General features: G+C 39.7%; 1 protein-coding gene across 6 annotated transcripts in view; it reads right to left on the bottom strand.

The window, feature by feature from the left end:
• Orc3 (origin recognition complex subunit 3) overlaps positions 1-22472 on the bottom strand; it is a 56591-nt gene that overhangs the window by 15538 nt on the left and 18581 nt on the right. For 4 of the 6 annotated variants that reach the window (XM_045138067.1, XM_045138064.1, XM_045138066.1 and 1 more), the window contains exons 8-16: positions 20442-20601; positions 17459-17572; positions 15693-15826; positions 15014-15077; positions 8193-8309; positions 7280-7359; positions 4840-4973; positions 1975-2054; positions 764-861 (exon numbers count right to left, since the gene is read on the bottom strand). In XM_045138067.1, coding sequence (XP_044994002.1) covers positions 764-861; positions 1975-2054; positions 4840-4973; positions 7280-7359; positions 8193-8309; positions 15014-15077; positions 15693-15826; positions 17459-17572; positions 20442-20601 — 981 coding nt within the window. The remainder of the gene's footprint in view (positions 1-763; positions 862-1974; positions 2055-4839; positions 4974-7279; positions 7360-8192; positions 8310-15013; positions 15078-15692; positions 15827-17458; positions 17573-20441; positions 20602-22472) is intronic. The other 2 variants (XM_045138065.1, XM_004667301.2) reach the window with 1 other exon arrangement.

Genomic DNA, 22472 nt, shown 5'->3' with positions numbered 1-22472 from the left:
TTCCATTTTTATCTGTAGCACAGGTCCATGTTCCTGAAAGGTAGCTTAGATAGGTGATTTTATATAGTCACATGAAGCTGGCTTTTGGGAAGTCCACAGAATGATCTTAGCTTCCTCAAAATGAGATCATCCAAAACTGCAGGCTGGAGGTTATGCTTATTGAACAGACACCTCACCATGGATTGATGCTGGTAATTAGTTACACTGAAATCTTCAGAAGCTGAGCAGCACAGCTAGAGCACCATGTGCTTCTAGGCTTCCCTCCTCACAAGGCAGGGCAGTCAGAGTGTGACCAAACACCTCGTCATCATGAACGGGAAAAATACTTTCTAACTCCCTACATTTCTTTACCTGGCCAAGTGAACTAAGGTAACATTTGCAAGCAAGTGCCTTTAGCCACTAAACCATCTCTCCAGCCCTGAACCAAGATAAAATTTAAATATGAATTCTTGTGCAAGGGCCATGATTATCTTTTATGTCATTCCAATTTGAGTATATGTGCTGCCCAAGCAAGCACTAAACATGCATTCTTGAACTGACAGTAAAAGAATGAACTAAGTCATTTATTTAGACACCTTAATTAGAACAGAAAATGAATAAAAACTTTAACATGTACAGAAGAATATGAATGGCCCCGTGTGATCTGGCGATGTGGACTAGCTGTGGACAGCAGTTACAGCCATATAATTTGAAAAAACAGAATTACATTGACCTCTTAAAAACAAAAGCCTCAAATATGAAACTGTTCAACCACAAGACTCACCTCACCAGACAGTCAATGAAGTTCACCACCGCTTCTCGAAGTACTTCAAACCTGCTCTGCTTCTTGGTTCTCCTTAACTCCTTTGTTTCCATTAACGACTAGAGATGAAAGAACATGTGTTTTGGTGATTTCAAGTTAGAAAGACTTTCAAAGTGATATGTTATTCAGGTTGAGAGACAGCTGATGTTTTCCGTACACAGAAAACATATATAGAACTATACCAAAATGAGTTTTGTTTTAAACCTAAGTGAATTTTCAGGGAGGACAAGGACAGTTACATTACTGCTCATTCTGTGCAGAACCCACCAATTCATTCATGACAGAGGACACAAAAAGGAAGGAGGAGCAACAATGATGAGAACACCGACATGCTTTGTCACACTGACAGAACATACTTCATGTGCTTCATTCAAACTAAAATCTCAAATCTCAAAAACTAAAATAATTTGCTACTATGAAACAAAGAAGGTTCTTTATTTTGACAAAGGCCTAAAGTAAGAACTGTCTGGAAAAGAACCCTGGATATCCTGTGGCTCAACTCTGCTCTGCTATGCAGAAAAGGTTAGGTAGGGTGCTAAGGTAATGTAGGAGAAACCCCAGGTCTGGTCCTCTGCCCAAGACAAACAAAAATCCAAGAAAGTGTTTAAAAGCAATGATTGAAGCACTTCTGAATCTGAGTCTGACAAACTGAGGAACTAGGACATGACACACATCATCAGACTCTTCTGCAATCACATTTACACTTCCCTCCATGCCAGTTAAATAATAGCATATTTAGGTGTAAGCAGAGAGTGACAGACAGACAGATACTCTTGAGAATGGGCACACCGAGGCCTCCTGCTACAGCAAAAGAACTCCATATGCATGTGCCAATTTGTGCATCTGGCTTTAACTGAACCCAGAGTTGTTAGGCTTTGCAGGCAAACATCTTAACAGTTAAAGCCACCTCTCCTATTCCTTCCATACTAGTTATTTTTGTCTTGCTCTTTGAAGGTATAGAAACAGTTTCTACACAAATATCTAGTAAACTGCACATTGTATGTGTACAACTGAGGATGACAGTGGGATAAACAATTCATAATGTGAAATGTGAGTTAAATCTGCTGCTGTTCTTGGCTGAAAACAGAAACCTCAGGGCAAAGCTCATCTAGAGTACTGACTGAACAAAAGGAAGCACCATTCAAGGCAGTGGGGAGCAAAGGAGACCTGACCTTCTGGAGGTGGTAGAGGTCAGTCCTCGGCAGCACCCTCGGCTGGGATCCAGAGGCATCCTCTTCCTCTTTGGCATCTGCTTTAACACAAACCCAACACACATTGATGGGGTCACGCAGGCCCACAGAACACACAGGAATGGGGTAAATCAGGTCCACAGAACACACAAAACAAATATTTGCATTAGTCCAAAGAAAGTCAGTTTCACTTTTTTTTTTAAAAAAATGTGGCAAGGGATCCAGGGTCCATCAGACAGACGTTGTGTCTTCCAGAAGCTGAGGGTCAGCAGATGTTACAATTTACTGTAGTGGGTCTTTAAAGACCAGCTACTAAACTTGAGTGTTACCACCATAGAAGCAAAACATAATCAAACAAAATTCACTTAAACCAACAGCAAAAAAAAACAGGGCTGGAGAGATGGCTTAGCAGTTAAGGCACATGCCTCTGAAGCCTAAGGACCTCGGTTTCATTCTCCAGGTCCCAAGTAAGACAGATGCACATGGTGGCGCATGCGTCTGGAGTTCATTTGCAGTGGTTGGAGGTCCTGGCATGTCATTCTCACTCTTTCTCTTCCCTCTTCTCTCAGTCTCTAATAAATAAAAATAAAATCTTATAAAAAAAATTAAAACAAAACAAAAATCCTCAAATATCTGTGCTACTATAAGTAGCTAGAAAATAAAAAAATAATCATACTAACTTGAAAGTATTTTCCTTTGACCATGCCAAGACTGTGCAAAGTTTCATGGCAAAAATGGTCTCGGCCTTCTAATTGGCTATTTTTGACACAAAGCATTTTAGTATGAAGAGGGTAGCATGTAACAGCTGTAAAGCAAAACAGGGAAGAGAAAACTGATAAAATAGACAGCTGTGCTTCTGGGCAGCACAGTGCTACAATACATTCTTTGATGTTCAGACTGCAGTTCAGAAACCAGACATTCACTGGCATGTTTGGCCCAAGTCTAAAACAGAAATATGTAGCTGGAGAATATGTATTATTCTCAAATAATATTTTTTTCTTCTTTTAGCTATAGAGAATTAATAGCTCAAGAAAGATATAACCTAAGGTTAGTCTCAGTGCTAGCTAAATGACTTATTCCATTTCATTAACCTGTAGCCAAGCCTTAAAAAAATAATTCTGATACTATTGTACTTAATCCTCCCCAACTAGAACTTTAAGCCCAAACTGTGATATGCAATGTTACTTGATATCTGCTTCCATATGCAATAGTGTAATAGAAAAAAGGTATCAAATAGCAAATATTTCTACAGTGAGAAGTATTAATTATACTTTGATATTAATAATTTTTAAAAACTTGAAAAAATGCAGACATTTTGAGTGTTTTGCTTGAATTCATATACTTCCTTATGCTGCTAATAATTTTCAACTTTAAATTTCCCATGTGAAAAACTGGACTCCTTTATTTAGTGCTAGTATACCAAAAAACTTATTCACTAGCTCACATTATATGATCTCTAATTATTACATCTGTACTTTCTTTTTACAGAAATTCAAAAGATTGAAATTTACCCAATTTACCTTATTTTAAAATTGGACCCTATTTATGTCCTTGAGGGTGGCCCCTCACTGGTCAACTGTAAAGCAAAACCAAAATCAATGAACTGTTAGCCAACAGAGATGGGCTACAGTCTGGGTGCTACCACTAGCTAATAGCATTCCCAAACAAGTTACTCTTACTGGGCTTCAGTTTCTGGTTGTAGCTGGAATGATAGCAACTTCCAGTCCTTTAACAATTCTACTTTTCTGAAAAGTGATTTAGGTCATGCTTTGAAAAACTCCTCCACATACTCCACACTGCACTTCTCCACCTGGCCCATTCATGTCACTCCTGTCAGGCCAATGTTAACTTTCATCTTCCGTAACTGAGCCCTCACATGATAGATATCTTGCACTGACTAACATGAGAAATAAGAAGCAATTTCTACAAAAGCCGTTACCCAAAACCAAAGAAATTTTAAGATAAAGGAACACTTACCAAACACGAAAAGATTCAAATGAACATTCTAAATAAGGTATTTTTACCATGCCATGTCTAATCTGTTTGCTTATGTACCAAGCTTACTTGTTCCCAAACCCAACTCAACGATTCCTTAAATAAGTAGAGGATGAGTCCAGAAGTCACTGTTAGTACCAGTGTGACCTGTGTGCTTACCAAACAGAACTCAACTATCTACAAACAGCTGGGTATCCTAAGCACACTCACAGGGAGTCATGCAACACAAAGGAAATTATAACCTCCCACACTGAGGAATGTCAGGCTCCTTAGTCTGTACACTACTGAAAGATTCAAGCTCTTGTAAATCTGATTAAAGCAAGCGTCTTGCATATTTTGGCAGTCAGTTTACAAGGATCATAGCTACTAATTTTTCATGTTTACAAATGATTTATGCAGTGTTCTTGAAATCTATAAAGAACTTGTTACAATGCTTAAGAAAATATCTAAAGAGGAATCCTTAATTATACTGCCTCCCTGTTTTCCCAAATCTTTGATTTTTATTGCCTGTTTTCTTAGGTAAATCCTCCAAACTGTAAAATTTGGTTTTCATCATTTAAACCAAATCTAGAAGAGAAGATCTGCCAACTGGTAATTAGGATGTAATGTTAGGACATATTAGGATGTTTAGAATGTTAGGATGTGATATAAGAATGTCAGGATATGGCCAGGCATGGTAGCATGCGCCTTTAATCACAGCACTTGGGACTGGGACTGAAGGACTGATGTAAGTTCAAGGCCACCCCTACTTTGAAAAACCAAAAAAAAAAGTTAGGATGTGATTTTTTGAGTCAGCATACCAAGAGTTTTCTATTTTGGTTAACAGAATGTCACAGCCAGTAGAACACTCACCATCAAGGCTCTGAAACTGGGCCAGGAAGTCCTCTATTTTCTTTGCTGAACTGCCAAGCTGCTTTCCAGAAGACGAATTAAAAACCTCAGAACATTTTTGAAGTATAGTCATCAGTTCATCCTTTGCCAACATCCTAAAGAAGAAGCAGTGACAAGAGATGTAATGGAAAGATCAATATACCTAAAAGCAAATTTTTTGTTGTTGTTGGTTTTTGTTTTTGTTTTTTTTTCCCAAGATAGAGTCTCCCTCTAGCCCAGGCTAACCTGAAATCACTATGTAGTCTCAGGGTGGCCTCAAACTCAGTGATCCTCCTACCTCTACTTCCTGAGTGCTGGGATTAAAGGCACACACCACCACACCCGGCCTCACTTTTCTGTTTTTAAAAATTATTTTATGGGGCTGGAGAGATGGCTTAGCGGTTAAGGCACTTGCGTGAAAAGCCAGGTTCAACTCCCCAGGATCCACATAAGCCAGATGCACAAGAGGACACACACGTCTGGAGTTCATTTGCAGTGGCTGGAAGCTCTGGCATGTTCATTCTCTTTCTCCCTCTCAAATAAATAAATGAAAATAAAATAAATTATTTTATTTATTTATTCATTTGAGAGAGAGGCAGATAAAGAGAGAGAAGGGATGCACCAGGGCCTCTAGCCATTGCAAACTCCAGATGCATGTGCCACTTTGTGCATTTGGCTTTATGTAGGTGCTGAGGAGTTGAACCTGGGTCCTTAGGCCTTGGCAGACAAGTTCTTAACCACCAAGCCATTTATTCAGCCCAAGTATCATTTCACTTTTACAATTATTACCACTTAAATTCTACCTCACATCACCCAAGGTCTTTAGAAACACTGCTGAGTAAAGCTGAACTTCAAACAAGGTAAGAAGTTATGCATGCTATTTATAAGTACAGGCAGAGCTTGAGTGACTAATTCAAGGCCACAGAGAAAAATCACTGATAAGAATGTGTCAAGTATAAAAATAGACACATCCTATTCTCAGAATAATTACCTACAAGATCTCTTCACTGAAATCTTATTCAATAACAGCATCAAATGACATCAGAGTCAACTGATATGATTAAGTTTATACAGATGTATACATTATTTAAGACTAATAAGGATATTAGTCATTTGTATATGATGCGACTATAAAATCAGAAAACCAAAGAACTTTAGTAATGTTGAAGAGGTATGGGAATATGATATGTGAGTTGAACACTTCCATATATACGTGCTCAATACCTTATTAAGGTATATAATTAAAAAAAAAAAGGTCTGGAGAGATGGCTCAATGGTTAACGTGCTTGCCTGCAAAGCCTAACAACCTGGGTTCTTATGCATAAAGTGGTGCATGTATCTAGAATTTGTTTGCAATAGCCCTGGTACGTCCATTCTCTCCCTTTGCAAACAAATTAATCAAAATAATTTAAAAATAAGAACATGTTCAAAGCCAGGCATGGTGGTACATGCCTTTAATCCTAACACATGGGAGGCAGAGGTAGGAGAATCACAGTAAGTTCAAGGCCACCCTGAGACTAACAGACTGAATTCCAGGTCAGCCTGAGCTAGAGTGAGACCCTACCCTAAAAAAACAAAACAAACTAAAAAAAAAAAAGAACGTGTTCAAAACCATACCCACAGGCTGGAGAGATGGCTTAGAGGTTAAGCACTTGCCTGTGAAGCCTAAGGATTCCGGTTCGAGGTTCAATTCCCCAGGACCCACGTTAGACAGACACACAGGGGGCGCACGTGTCTGGAGTTCGTTTGCAGTGGCTGGAGGCCCTGGCGCGCCCATTCTCTCTCTCTCTATCTGCCTCTTTGTCTATCTGTCGCTCTCAAATAAATAAATAAATAAATAAATAAATAAATAAATAAATAAAAAGCCATAACCACATAAAACCAGATGCACAAAGTGGTACATGCATCTGTAGCTTGTTTGTAGTGGCAGGACGCCCGGGCATGCCCATTCTCTCTCCCCTCCATCCTCTCAAACACTGATAGCAGATTAAAGGAAATAAAAAGACAGAATTAACCATTAGGTTTAGGTAACTTGATACAACTAGTTTTGATGATTAGGTTAAAAACCTTATTTTTACTAATTTCAGAGCGTGTGAGGAGGGAAACCATAGACAGACATTTTCCAATTCTGGTGTTTTCCAATTAGCATTTTGTTTTCTCCCTTTCTTTCTCTCTCTCTCTCTCTCTCTCTCAAAAAAAAAAAAGGTTCAAAACTGAAGAAGTCCAACGCAGAAATGGATGGTTACCACATTTGTAATGCTTTAATACCATAAACTAGAAGCATAAATTCAGGATGTATTCACGTATTCTCAGACACAACAGGCTACTTTAAGAACCTATTTGGCAGACACAGTTCTGGAAGAAGGTGGTGCTGGCAGACTTGGAGCACACACAGAAGAAAGAACAAAGACTAAACAGTTACCTTAGCAGCTGCAACGCCGACGCATACTCCTCTGAATCCCACACGTTCTTCTCTAAACACATGCAGTATAGCTCCCGGATCTTTACATGAACAATGTAATAAGGAACCAACTCGTTAAGTCACGTATTTGGCAAAATCATACATAGCTAACACACATGAAAAACTGCTGTTATTAAAGAACATTTCTGTTTAGGTAGCAGCAGACATATGTTCTCAGCACGTGTTACATAAGACAGTGATAACAATGAGGAGAAAAGGCTCATGGAAAGTTCAATAGCAGAATCACCTCTCACATAAGTTGTTCTTTAGAAGTCTGAGTTAAAGATATTAAAATCAGGAATTCTTCCATGAACATCTATTCTACAAATGTTTCTTAGATTCAGGGTATGATGAAAAGGATAGGTGAGCATGATCTTAAAAGGAGCAGAAATACTTTCTTTTAATTTTGACACAATATGCATTAACAAGCATTCTCAAGTAGACTTCATTTTCCAGGTCCTTAAAGAGTAGAGAACTAAGCCGGGTGTGGTGGCGCACGCTTTTAATCCCAGCACTTGGGAGGCAGAGGTAGGAGGATTGCTGTGAGTTCAAGGCCACCCTGAGACTACATGGTGAATTCCAGGTCAGCCTGAGCTAGAGTGAGGCCCTACTTCCAAACAAAAAAAAAGTAGGGAACTAGCTTTCTTTGTATAGGTGAAGAAAAAAGTGTTGACCAGGAAGGTTTACATGCTGTAACACAAATATACTGTAGAGGAAATCTCATGGGATTCACTAGTGTTTTAGCTATGTGTCAGTAATGTGAACAGCTGGAACAGACTGTTGTGAAGAATTGTATCCATTTCAAATGCGGATGCCTGAGAAAGCACTAGTATTTCCTACCCTAGTCAATTACAAATGAGGAAGCCCTATTTACCTGTCGCCCGAGTGGGTACTTGGGAAGAGAAGCGGTAAAATGATGAAGACATCTCAAAGCCAGGAAGTAATTCACGTGATAAACATGCAAGCTTTCTAATAACGATTGAGCTTCCTCCTGAAAATCACAGAATACAATCCGTAAGGCAGGAAAATAACACACAGTGTTACTGCGGAGGACCATGGGAAGGTTAGGTTACAGTTCTCACAGCTGCTGTGTCAGGGTGGACACTAAGTGTCTGCTCAGTGCTGATGAGGACCATGGGAAGGTTAGGTTACAGTTCACACAGCTGCTGTGTCAGGGATGGACATTAGGTATCTGCTCAGAGCTGATGAGGACCATGGGAAGGTTAGATAGACTACAGTTCACACTGTGGAGCAGCCTCAGTAGGTCATCTGCAGAGAATACATACAGGTGAATGGAAATAGCAGCCATATTTGCTAGTGCTGGTGAATTCATGGGAAAACTTTTTTTTAAGACACTCAACAGTGAGCCCAAGCTGCCTCACTTGTAGGAGTGACTGAAAATATATTACGTTCCAATATTATATTTTCTAAGTATTATTCGGTCACAAGAGTATACTAGGAATAAAAAAGCTCTACATTATGATGGGAGTATGTACAGACTGAAGATTTTAACTTCAATGATTTATTTCATTTTACTGGTGTGTGCTGTGATGTGTGTAGTGTGTCTGTCTACAGGGTGTGCACTGTATACATGTGTGGGGAAGACAGAGGAAAAGGATGGGTTTCTTCTTTGTGCTCATCTGCCAGTTTCCTTGAGTTGAAGTCTCTCACTCAACTAGAGCTGCCATTTTTGTCTTACTTATTTGGAGATTCTCCAATTTCCACCTCCCATAGGACTACGGTTACACCCAGGTATTTAAGAGGAACTGAACTCCCCAGAAGTCTCAGATACTCCCTAATGAGCCATTTCACCAGCTCAACTACCCTTTTTTTTTTTTTTTTTTTTGAGGTAGGGTCTTGCTGTAACCCAGGCTGATGTGGAATTCACTATGTAGTCTCAGGCAGACCTCAAATTCACAGTAATTCTCCTACCTCTGCCTCCCGAGTTCTAGGATTAAAGGTGTATGCCACTATGCCTGGCTTCCAAAGATTTTTATTAATGAAAAAATGCTTCTGCAAACCAGGTGTGATGGCTCATGCCTATCAATCACAGCACTCAAGACTCTTGAGCTAGATGAATCACCATGAATTCAAGACCAGCCTGCACTACAGAGTGAGTTTCATGCCAGCCTGGGCTAGAGTGAGACCCTGCCTCAAGAAACTGGGGGTAAAAGAGAGAAAAAAAAATTCCCCTGCAGAGATAAAATTTTATTCTTCTTAATCTCAAATTTCTCCTTTGAAGCAGCAATATAATTCCTTTTCATGTAATTGCATTTATTCATTTGCAAGGAGAAAGAGATGGAGAAAAGAGAGAGAATGGGCACATCAGGGCCTCTAACCACTGCAAATGAACTCCAAATGTATGTGCCACCTTGTACATCTGCTTTTTGAGGGTACTGGGGAACTGAACTTGGGTTATTAGATGTTACAGGTTAAGTACCTTACTGCTAAGCCATCTCTCCAGCCCCCTTGCTCCTTATTTATTTATTTATTTTAATGTAATGTCTCACTCTAGCCCAGGCTGACCTGGAATTCACTATGTAGTCTCAGGGTACCTTTGAACTCACAGTGATCCTCTTACCTCTGCCTCCTGAATGCTGGGATTAAAGGTATGCATCACCACACCTGGCTTGGTTACATTTTCATTAAGTTTTTATTTATTTTTGATGGAGGGTCTCACTATAGCCCAGGCTGACCTGCATCTCACTCTGTAATCTAGTCTGGCTTTGAGCTCAGTGACACTCATACCCCAGTATCAACCACTACATCCACTTGTTTTTTTAAATTATTTATTTATTTATTTGAGAGTGACAGACACAAAGAGGAAGACAGATAGAGGCAGAGAGAGAGAATGGGCGCGCCAGGGCTTCCAGCCTCTGCAAACGAACTCCAGACACGTGCGCCCCTTGTGCATCTGGCTAACGTGGGACCTGAGGAACCGAGCCTTGAACCGGGGTCCTTAGGCTTCACAGGCAAGCGCTTAACCGCTACGCCATCTCTCCAGCCCTACATCCACTTCTTTATCATAGGGTTTGAAAGCTATAGTTAATAGCAGTTTGAATTAACAGGAGCTTGTCAAACTAAACAAATATGATTACCCCCGGCAGAGTATATTCTGTTTGACTCTTGAATTCACATACAGTGTGCACCTTTGAGGGGGTAGACTAATCAGAAATGCAAAACTGCACAGAACCTTTAGCATTTCATCATCTATATAGTCCCATGTCCCATTCTCATGTGGAATTTCTAGTGATTACAGATGTGCTTGGATTAGTCAGCATAATCTTTTAATATAAAGATATACTTTAAAAAGTCTTATTTAAACAGTGGCACAGGCCTGCAATCCCAGCATTGAGGAGGCTGAGATAGAAGGATTTAGAGTTCAAAATCAGCCCAGGCTATAAAGTTGGGTGCAAATGAGCCTGTGCTACACTGTCTCAATAACAGATCAGTTCTACACATAAGAATATGTGGCACATACTTGGGCTGCAAGGCCACTGAGAAATCCTGCCGGAACAGGGCTGATAACCTCCTCCATGTAGACCAGCTAATAGAAAGCTGGAAAAAGCTATGCTGCATGCAGTTCAAAGGGAGAGAGAGAAATCACCAGTGAAGATACTAAAAACTGGACACTGTAAGCCTTATAAATTTGGCCAACCAGGCCAAATGAGCCAATGGGTGCAATAGTGGCATGTCTATTATAGGGGAATCAACTGCCCTCTAATTGGACTAGAGGCCCACTCCATGGAAAGGAATACATCCCTGATACTGAAAACTTAAAACAGAAGTAGTCATGAGCCCTAGGGGTGTAACATCTGTGGCTGTCTGGCTAAATGTATATACTATGCTTATCAAATTTCCCAGTAAGCGCTTCTCTTAATGTTCATAGCTTTATATTAACACTACTCTCACTTTTGGTAGATAATCTTCTCTTTTCAGATGGCAGTGAGCTTGGGATGACACAGAAGGCATCATGGTGCTGGAAAAAAGGGACTCAGTACTGCAGTATCTCTATCACACCTTCCAAGGCTTAGGGTCTATTGCAAGAGGTGGCAGAAAGAATGTAAAAGCCAAAGTAAGGGGCTGGAGAGATGGCTTAGCGGTTAAGCGCTTGCCTGTGAAGCCTAAGGACCCCGGTTCAAGGCTCGGTTCCCCAGGTCCCACGTTAGCCAGATGCACAAGGGGGCGCACGCGTCTGGAGTTCGTTTGCAGAGGCTGGAAGCCCTGGCGCGCCCATTCTCTGTCTCTCTCTCTCTCTCTCCCTCTACCTCCTTCTCTGTCTGTCACTCTCAAATAAAGAAAAAAAATTTTTTAAAAAGGCATGAGGAATATGAAAATGAGACATTACATGTTTCTAACTGTCTATGAGCAAGAGACTTAATAAAATGAAGCTATATTCACACACCAGAATACTACGCCACTCTTCTGTATCAATATGGAATGGTTTCCAGAATAGTGTCTTTTATACTTAGCTTTCCCCCCATAATATTTTATTTATTTCCAAGCAGAGGGGGAGAAAATGGGTATGCCAGCGCCTCTTGCCACTGCAAACAAACTACAGATTTATGTGCCACTTTGTGCATCTGGCTTACATGAGTACTAAGGAATCAAACCCAGGCCATCAGGTTTTGCAAACAATTGCCTTTAACCACTGAATCATTTCTCTAGCCCTATACTTAGCTTTTATAACAATTAAAAGTGGCTGGGCGTGGGGGTATACACCTTTAATCCCAGCACATGAGAGGCAGAGGTAGGAGGATCACACTACCTCAAACATACAAACAAAAAAATCTAAGAATTAGAAGTGCCCAGCGTAGCATTACTGTTACGGAGCCTACTGTAGAGTGTGTAGCCAGAAGATAAATGGAGAAGGTTCACCTATCTTTTGGAAGAATGAGTAATGCCCAGCACTCCATTACTGTTATATATGGAGCCTACTCTACGGTGATGGGTAAGCACAAGAAACCAGACTTTTCCCTAAATATTACAGTCTTTTAAATTATGTAATATGTCTAAATATTATTTATTTAAAGGAAATTTCCTTTTGTTAGTTCCTATGTTGTATGGCTAGCAATTAACTTTGTTTCTTTATTAATAAATATTAACTGAAACAAAATCATGGGTTTTATGATATTTTCATACATATGTGTCATGCACTTTAATTGTAGAACTGTCCCTACTCCACCCCTGTCATCTTCCTCATCCTAAACTCTTCAGCATACATGCACATTTTAAAAACAATTTTATTTATTTGAAAGAGAGAGAGAAAGAGAATGGGCACACCAGGGCCTTCGGCCACTGCGAATGAACACCAAATGCATTTGTCCCCTTGTGGTACATGTGTGCCATTGTATGCTTGTGTCTGTGCAACCATGGGATCTGGAGATCTGAACATGAGTTCTTAGGCTTCATAGGCAAGTGCCTTAACTGCTAAGCCATCTCTCCAACCCATGTACTTTTTTTTATTTATTGGGGGGGGGTGGGTGCCAGGGCCTTCAGCTACTGCAAAGAAACTCCACATGTACTCCCTTGTGCACCTGGCTTATGTGGGTTCTGGGGAATCAAACCTGGATCCTTAGGCTTTATAGGCAAGTTCCTTAAACATTAAGCCATCCCTCTAGCCCTGTACATGCACTTTAATCATAGTCCTCACCACCTCCCACCCGGTTCTCTTCCTCTTCCCAAACAGACTCTTCACTCGTGCTTCTTTCAAGTCTTTTTTGTTTTGTTTGTTTTTTTTTGTTTTTCGAGGTAGGGTTTCACTCTAGCCCAAGCTGACCTGGAATTCACTATGGAGTCTCAGGGTGGCCTCAAACTCATAGAAATCCTCTTACCTCTGCCTCCCAAGTGCTGGGATTAAAGGCATGCACTACCACGCCCAGCTTTCATCAAGTCTTGATTCTGCACATGACAAAGATGTCACATACATCTTCCGGTGACTCATAATTTTCTAAGCTCATTATATCTTTACTAGCATTTCATGATCAATATCCATGTAGCAGTAAGTCCTAAGCTGTCTGCGTTTACATGTTTTCATTTACAACAATCTTCAAAATAACATTAGAATAAATGGCCATGAAATATCCTCTAAATATTTATATTATATTTAACTCCATAGGTTAGTGATGACTGCACCTTTGATTAGAGAACCTTCTTTCAGCACCTAGTGGTAACAATTGGGGAACTCAAAACTCATCCACATGCTGCAAGTAAGTGAAGGTGAACTCTTCAGTGCTATATGAGGCATCTCTATCCAGTTCTTCAAGGTTCAGGGAACACTTACAGTACACAGGGAGGACAGAATGTAAGAGCCAGAGACAGAATGAAGGACTTTGGTACACTATCTTCTGGACACAAAGCCATCACTACATCATGACCTTGTTGCGGCTGTCCATACCTACACAAGACCTCCACATAATTGAGTTCATCAACATTTTAAAGTGGATGACAGAGGAGGACCAAAAAAAAGTAGCTGGGTGTGGTGATGCATGCCTTTAATCCCAGCACTCGGGTGGCAGAGGTAGGACTGCCGTGAGTTCAAGGCCACCCTCAAATACATAGTGAATTCCAGGTCAACCTAGGCTAGAGTGAGACCCTTCCTCAAAAAAACAAAAACAAACAAACAAACAAAAAAAAAGTTATCAAACTAGAAGTGTAGGGTTTAGTTGGAAGGGAGAGGTGATGACAAAATTCATTGGGAGGGGATTACAATCAAATTATATGTATATATGTGATTATCAATTAAAAAAAATAGGCCTGCAAGGTGCAATGACGCATGGCTTTAATCCCAGCACTTGGGAGGCAGAGGTAGGAGGAACACCATGAGTCTGAGGTCATCCTGAGATTACATAGTGAATTCCAAGTCTGCCTAGGCTAGAGAGAGACCCTACCTTGAAACACCAAAAACAATAATATAAAATAAAAGTAACAATAATAACAAAGACCAGGCGTGGTTGTGCACACCTTTCTTTAAATCTCAGCACTAGGGAAGCAGAGGTAGAAGGATCACTGTGAGTTTGAGGCCACCCTGAGACTAGAGTGGATTCCAGATCAGCCTGGGCTATAGTGAGGCTCTACCTTAGACAACAAACAACAACAAAAAGTTACAGTAAGATAATCTACAGATTCCAAAACTACTATGTGAAAAAAAAAAAAATCTATGAACAGATTTCTATAGACCTAAAAGTGTTTTCAAATAGACTTTAAGAAAAATGCAGTGTCCTTTCTATTTTTTTCTTGATAAGAAAAGCTTTATCTAGGGCTGGAGAGATGGCTTGGAGGTTAAGCACTTGCCTGTGAAGCCTAAGGACCCCAGTTCGAGGCTCGATTCTCCAGGACACACGTAAGCCAGATGCACAAGGGGGCGCACACATCTGGAGTTTGTTTGCAGTGGCTGGAAGCCCTGGCATTCCCATTCTCTCTCTCTCTCTCTCTATCTTTCTGTCTGTTGCTCGCAAATAAATAAATAAAAATAAAAACAAAAATTTTTTTTTAAAAAAGAAAAGCTTTCTCTTTTTGACTTAAGCTTTTGTTTTATCTTTAAGAGTCACATTCTGGTTGGCTGAGTACTTCACCATGTAAGCATGACAGCACACAAGTACATTTTTTAAGTTCATCAGCGTGTCTGTAGATAACCTTTTTCTTCATGGAGAGCTAGGAAAACAAAACATTAAACATGTATGCTCACAGTCCTACCTTGAGCAATTTCTCACAGGTCAGGAGTGCAACTTGCTTTTCTGAAGCTTGCTTTTCCACATACCTAAAATTTTTACCATTTCATGTAGAAAAAGGAAAAAGTCAATATTTTACAGGCTTGAATTATATGTTGGGAAGAATAACTACCGGAAACCACATCTTTCTCATTTCTATTCAAAATGACAGTTCTTGATTAGTGTAATAATAACTCCTGACTTTAAATGAGCTACCCACAAACAAAGGCCATACACTACAGAAATATGAAATGCCATTTCTAGAAAATAACTGGGGCCAGAGATGGCTCCATGGTTGAAAGCACTTGCTTGGAAAGCCTGTTTGGCCCAGGTTTGATTCCCTAGTATGCATGTAAAGCCAGGTATACAAACTGGTGCATGCATCTGATGTTCATCTGCAGTTATGTGCAAAAGGCCCTGGCATGCCCATTCTCTCTAGTAAATAAAATAAAAAAAATTTAATAACTCTGGAAAACTTGCAAATTATATTCCTTGGCAAAAATATTTTTATGGCAAATTTTCACACAGAACAAAGAAACCCCAATCATTAACACCAATGGCTTCGTGCTACAAAGGGCAAAGTTTTCTCTATTCCCTACTTCACAATTAATACAGTCTGTCTCAGGCTCTGGTCCAAGATGTTTCACACACACACTTCTTTTTACCTCCGAAATGATGGCAGGCGTCGAATGTTTTCACACTGACTAGCTGAGAAACAACTGATTCTTCTCTTGGCTTCGGGGAGACTGCAGCACAGAACACTCAGGGGCTGGGAATGAAAATGCTCCAACAGAGAAAGCTGAAAGAAATGAAGCTATTATGTTTTGGCATCAAATCTTTCACCCTATATTTAAGATGTTTTTTATTTTTTGGTTTTTCAAGGTAGGGTCTCACTCTACCTCAGACTGACCTGGAATTCACTATGTAGTCTGAGGGTAGCCTCGAACTCATGGTGATCCTCCTACCTCTGACTCCCCAGTGCTGGGTTTAACGGCGTGTGCCACCATGTCCGGCTTATATTTAAGATTTTTTTAAGATTGGGCTTCTGCATGAGAATGAAAATACTTAGTAGCAGAGGCCAGTAAGTTAAAAAGGAGACATAAAGAAAAGAGAAAGGAAGGGAGGAAGGTACTGAATAGATTGATATTGTATATATGTAAGTACAATGATTGTGATGGGGAGGTAATATGATGGAGAATGGAATTTCAAAGGGGAAAGTGTGGGGGGGGGAAATTACCATGGGATATTTTTTTATAATCAGTGAAAATGCTAATAAAAATTTTTAAGAGCAAAAGTATTTATATACTTGAATACAGGCTAATATATTTAATAATTCCATGGTAACAGTGTAAACATCTAAGTGGCTATATACTTCTTTTAGTTTTAAGGCTATAATTCTGTGGACAAGATAAAAACTAATATACATGGATAGATTAACAGCTTGCAAAAACAACTTGAGATGAATGTACAAGTAGTATGGATGGACTAAGGTGTGATCTAAAGGACTAACAGACTCCCCATTACTCATAACAAGTTGCCAGTTTATGAGCTGGGTATGCGTGGTGGTGCACACTTTTAATCTCACCACTCAGGAGGCAGAGGTAGGAAGATCACCATGAGTTCAAGGCCACCCTCAGACTACATAGTGAATTCCAGGTCAGCATGGGCAAGAATAAGATTCTACCTTAAAAAGCAATTAACACTCCCCTACAAAAAAAGAAGTTACCACACTATAGTGAGCAGGAACTCCTATTTGTTACAATAAATAAAAACACTGCAATGGTAGGAGCTGTGTATACTGATAAAAAAAGACCCAGCCTCAAACAAGGCAGAGGGCAAGGACTGACACTGGGTAGCCTCCATGTGCGCCATGGTACCATTGTTCCATTGGCATGCACACATCTGCACTCATATATACATATACACATGGCATGTAAAGTTGAAAATGTTTGTTGTTGACTCATTAAAGAAATTTACAGACCCAAATTATGCAACATTTCTTAGGTTAAGTTCTCAAGTCCTAAACAAACAAATCCTTTCTTACCCAACCCTTACTGGTTAAGAGTAAATGGAATAGAGTGAGCTCTTTTTCCATTAGTTAATTATTTGTATTATCAAAAGAATGGTAGGCACGCCCTTAATCCCAGCATTGGGGAGGCAGAGGTAGGAAGATCACCATGAGTTCTAGGCCACCCTGAGACTACATAGTGAATTCCAGGTCAGCCTGAGCTAGAGTGAGACCTTACCTCAAAAATTAAAAAAAAAAAAAAAAAAAAAGAATGTTAGAATATAGGCAAAAAAAATAACTTGAATTTACTTATTTTAGACCTTGTCACTTAAAATGCCTTATATACCATACTAGACACTCTGAAATAACCTGCAAATTATTAGAATCATATTGTGAATTTTCAAACAATTGGGATTTTCTTACCTTAAGTCCTTTTATAAAATTTTGAATTGAGAAATCATGATACAAAAATATGTTGGTCAGAACCTGTAACACTTTTTCACTTATTTTAAAGGGAAACTGAGTTGTAAGAAGCAGCTGAAAAACACAGGTGAGAAAAACTCTTTAGTGTTCGCTCTTCATAAGTAGAATAAACAATGAGACAATGACATTATAAGAGTCAATATGAAAACTATATGCCTTTAGGGTCAAATACCAATGAAACTATAAACTGAATTTATACAAAAGTGATAACAAAAAGAAGCAATTCATACCACACCCTCTATCTCCTGATCTATAAAGAAGTGCCTATAAACTACAATGCTCTTTCTCCCATCAGGAGCCATTGAAGCAATAGCATCAGGCTTCTCATGTTACCTAACATGACTGCTTTTGCCTCCCCACTGGATCAAGTTAGTGAAGAGTAACAAGACTGTACATGACTAAATAAGAAATGCAAAATTAAGTTTTCATTTTGAAATATAGAACTTGTAATTTATTTATTATCACTATTAGTTTTTATATTTACTTATTTAGTTATGAGAGAGAGAATACATGTCAAAAACCACTGCAAATTAAATCCAGACACATGAGTCACTCTGTGCATCTGGCTTTACATGGCAACTGAGGAATTAAAACAAGACTTACAGGCTTTGCAATCAAGTGTGTTTAACCACTGACCCACCACCCCAGGCCAGCGTTTTGATTTTTAGAAGCTGGGTCTTACTCTAGCCCAGACTCACAGTGATTCTCCTATTTCTCTGCCTCCTTGAGAGCAGGGATTAAAGGTATATGCCATAACACCTGGCTATTTTTATAATTTTATGGCCTACAGTAGACATTTAACATGTGAAAATGAAAAGTTACAGTAGGATTTTTTTTTTTTTTTTTTTGAGGTAGGGTCTTGCTCTAGCCCAGGCTGACCTGGAACTCACTATGTAGTCTCAGAGCAGCCTTGAGCTCATGGCAGTCCTCCTGCCTCTGCCTCCCAAGTGCTGGGATTAAAGGCATAAGCTGCCAAGCCCAGCTGTGTATAAAGTAGGATTTCTAGGAGTCCAATACACTATCCACCGTGTCACAAAGCCAGAATCAAATAGGATTCTTAAATAAACAACATCAAAAAAAGCATAGCTAAGCCGGGTGTGGTGGCACATGCCTTTAATCCCAGTGCTGAGGAGGCAGAGGCAGGAGGAGCACTGTGAGTTCAAGGCCACCCTGAGACTACGTAGTAAGTTCCAGGTCAGCCTGGGCTAGAGTGATATCTACCTCGAAAAACCAAATAAATAAATAAATAAAAATTAAAAAGAATAGCTGTACAAGACCAACTGAATTTTGTTACAGCCAATCAATTTCAATTATTTTAGTTGAATAAAAAATGTCCCTACTGTGTTACTAGAGCGGATGGGTATCTGGTGTGGAAAGGAGTCTGGCAGTGGTCAGTAGACAGATGGGCAAACAGGCTGTCACTGTTTACCTTACACAAGAAGTGTGAAACACATTTTTCCTAAGGGGGTGTAGGAAAAACCCAAGGAACGACAGGATTAAAGAATTATTATTCTTTTTTTTTTAAGTATTTTTTTAATTAATTAATTTATTTATTTGAGAGCAACAGACACAGAGAGAATGACAGATAGAGGGAGAGAGAGAGAATGGGCGCGCCAGGGCTTCCAGCCTCTGCAAACGAACTCCAGACGCGTGCGCCCCCTTGTGCATCTGGCTAACGTGGGACCTGGGGAACCAAGCCTCGAACCGGGGTCCTTAGGCTTCACAGGCAAGCGCTTAACCGCTAAGCCATCTCTCCACCCCAAGAATTATTATTCTTATTTACACAGAAACATTATAGCAAAGTCTAAGAACTTTTTAGTATTTGTTATGAAGAACAGCATGATAGCTATCAGAGTCCACTAAAAATTTCACATCACTTTTATATAAAATATGCTAAACACTTTGGTAAAGCTTCTAAGAAGTTTATAAATTCTGTAACCTTTATTTATTTGCTTGCAGTGCTAAGGATTGAGATCAGGGTCTTGTATACATTAAACACATGTTCTAACTACTGAGTTATATCCCCAGACCCAAAAAGTTCATTTTTAAATCTTAGAATTTTCCACTGAGTAGTGATTTATACACAGATACAGAAATATAATCACTCTTTACATAAAGCTTATCTTTTGTCAATTCTATACAAAATTACTATAAACTGTAAGTATCATTAAATAAAACACTAAATGCGTTTTCTCAAGGTGTATGTGTAGTAGTTGTTGCACCTGACAATGTACACATCCTGCGTGGCTCCTGTGAGGCCAGAGGAGGATGTTGGGTGTCCTCCTTTTTTTTTCTTTCTTTTTTTTTTTTTTTTTGGTTTTAGAGATAGGGTCTCACTCTTAGCTCTGGCTGACCTGGAATTCACTGTGTAGTATCTAAGTGGCCTTGATCCTCCTACCTCTGCCTCCTGAGTGCTGGGATTAAAAGCATGTGTCACCACACCTGGCACCTTTTCTTTTTTTTTAAGGCAGGGTATTATTCTAGCCTAGACCTGGAACTCACAGTCCTTCTCCCATCTCAGCCTACAGAGCGCTGGGATTAAGGGCACGTGCCACCACACCCGGCCTCTGGGGGTCCTCCCCTTACTCATCCACTGTATTTTCCTGAGACAGAGTCTCTAACTAAGACTGAGCTGACTTTCTTCTGGTTCGAGTAGCTGCCCCAACGGCCCTCCTGTCCCCGCTCCTCTCAGTGCCAGGTGACAATAACGTGTGTCCACACCTGGCATTCTACGTGTGTGCTGGGGTCAAACTTCAGTCCTCATGTTTCTGCAGCAAGTGCTTTTACCCACTAAGCCATCTTCTTAGCTGAATTTTTTTTAAAGTGGTCTGAGAGGTATAGAGATTTATCAGTAATCTGTGAGGATAATCTATGCCTAACAGTTTTCCTTTCACTCTACCACTGCAAAACATTTTATTTTTACCTTATCAAGTATGGTAGTCAGGTGGTTCTTGCAAGACAAAGATTGGAACAGTTCTATACACAGTAGAGAGGACACTGCATGAGGAAGCAATCGATGGATGATAATAGGAGATGTGGCGATTCCAAAAATGAGAATTAGTGGAAATTCATGCAGATGTTGACTAGTTTTTGAAAGATACAAAAGTGAAGTTTCTTTAGCAAATATATTTCAATACATCACATTTCAAAATGATTAGCTTTGCTTTAATGGCTATAAGATACTGCTGACAGGTATCATTCCATGTATTTTGTAGGTCATTCATTTTCTTGGCAAGGTAATAAAAAGTAGCTATTCCTCTCTTTTAAAAATATCAATTCATTACTGGAGTTTTTCATTTTATAAATAAGAACACAGAAGCCTAGAAAGATCAAGTTCCTTTCCTTTAGGTTGGACAAGCTCAACTGTTCACAAGTTGTTAAGACAGCATTCAGTTCAACATACAGTTTGAGCCTAAGCCAGTCTTCCTTGTGGTTGGTCATCTAGTTCAGTGTTCAAAAAAAAAAAAAGTTACACAGTGTTCATGACTTATCCTTATTACCAGGGCAAAAATAAATGACTTCTTCAGAGAAAACAGCACTATTTTTGAGGGCTTCTATAAGTTAAGAGTCCTCTGTATTTTGGCTAATGATTCTGTCTGCTCTCTCCATCACATTTTCTGTCCTGCCTTCACTGGAATAGTGTTCTACTCATCTCACTACATGTTAAGTTGTACATAAACAGGGGGCAAACATGGGGAAAACCAAAAAGGATAGAAAGGCGACCAACAGAGGATAATAAGAAATGACAGGAAGAGGGGTAGGGAAATGTCAAAGGAACACATGTGACATGTAAACAGAAAGAAGGGGAGACGATTTAAGGGGTGGATAAGGCAACAGAGGAGGGGAGAGGCAAATTACAGCCTAACAAATATATAGCCAGGTTTGGTGGCACATGCCTTTAATTCCAGCACTCAAGACACAGAGGTTGGAGGATCGCCATGAGTTTGAGGCCACCCTGGGATTACACAGTGAATTCCAGCCCAGCCTGAGCTACAGTGAGATCCCATCTCAAAAAAACCATACACATATACACACATGTATATATCACATACACATAATGGGAAGTGCATGCCACGAGATTTCAAAATAGTGTTATTTCCATTCTGACTCTTATAGAATTGCTAAGGAATTCATGACAACCCAAACGTAGTTTCTACCTAGAAATATAAACCAATATAATATCATTTAGAAAATATTATTGGCTAATAAAGCTATATGTAATTCAGAGCCTCTAAAGCATCAGAAAATGAGGCTTCATTCATTTCTCAGAAGCTGCTAGCAGTTACAGGTTGCTGGGGAGGGGAGTACTGTTCTTCAGTGCTATAGCCAATGTTAAGCTGCCCATGCGCCAATCAAAGCAACCCTAATTAAAGTCAGAGGGTCAATCAACAAGACATGAAAACGGGGCTGGAGAGATGGCTTAGTGGTTAAGGCGATTGCCTGCAAGACCAAAGGACTCAGGTTCAATTGCCCAGAACCCACATAGTGAGATGCACAAGGTAGTGCACGCATCTGGAGTTTGTAGTGGTTGCAGGCCCTCGTGCGCCCATTCTTTCTCTCTATCTGTCTCTTTCTGTCTCTCTAATAAATAAATAAATAAAAAATTTTTAAAAGACATGACGCTGGGCATGGGGACACACCTTTAATCCTAGCACTCGGGAGGCAGAGGTAGGAAGACCGACACAGGTTCGAGGCCACCCTGAGACTAAATAGTACATAGTGAAATCCAGGTCAGCTTGAGCTAGAGTGAGACCCTACCTCAAAAAAACCAAAAAAAGAAGAAAAAGACATGAAAATAGAAAGGTGACTAGCTGGAAAGAAGGGTTTACCAGGAGTGGAAAGGCAACAGAGGGTTGTGGGGAGAGATGAATTTGATCAGAACACATTACATACATATATGAAGTTGTCAAAAAATAAAATAAAAAAGTTTGATACAAATATCTCAACCTAGAAT

The sequence above is a fragment of the Jaculus jaculus genome, chromosome 19 (assembly GCF_020740685.1).
Source record: "Jaculus jaculus isolate mJacJac1 chromosome 19, mJacJac1.mat.Y.cur, whole genome shotgun sequence".
Classification (NCBI taxonomy): Eukaryota; Metazoa; Chordata; class Mammalia; order Rodentia; family Dipodidae; genus Jaculus; species Jaculus jaculus.
The sequence above is the reverse complement of the archived record's forward strand: the minus strand, read 5'-3'. Positions and strand labels throughout refer to the sequence as shown.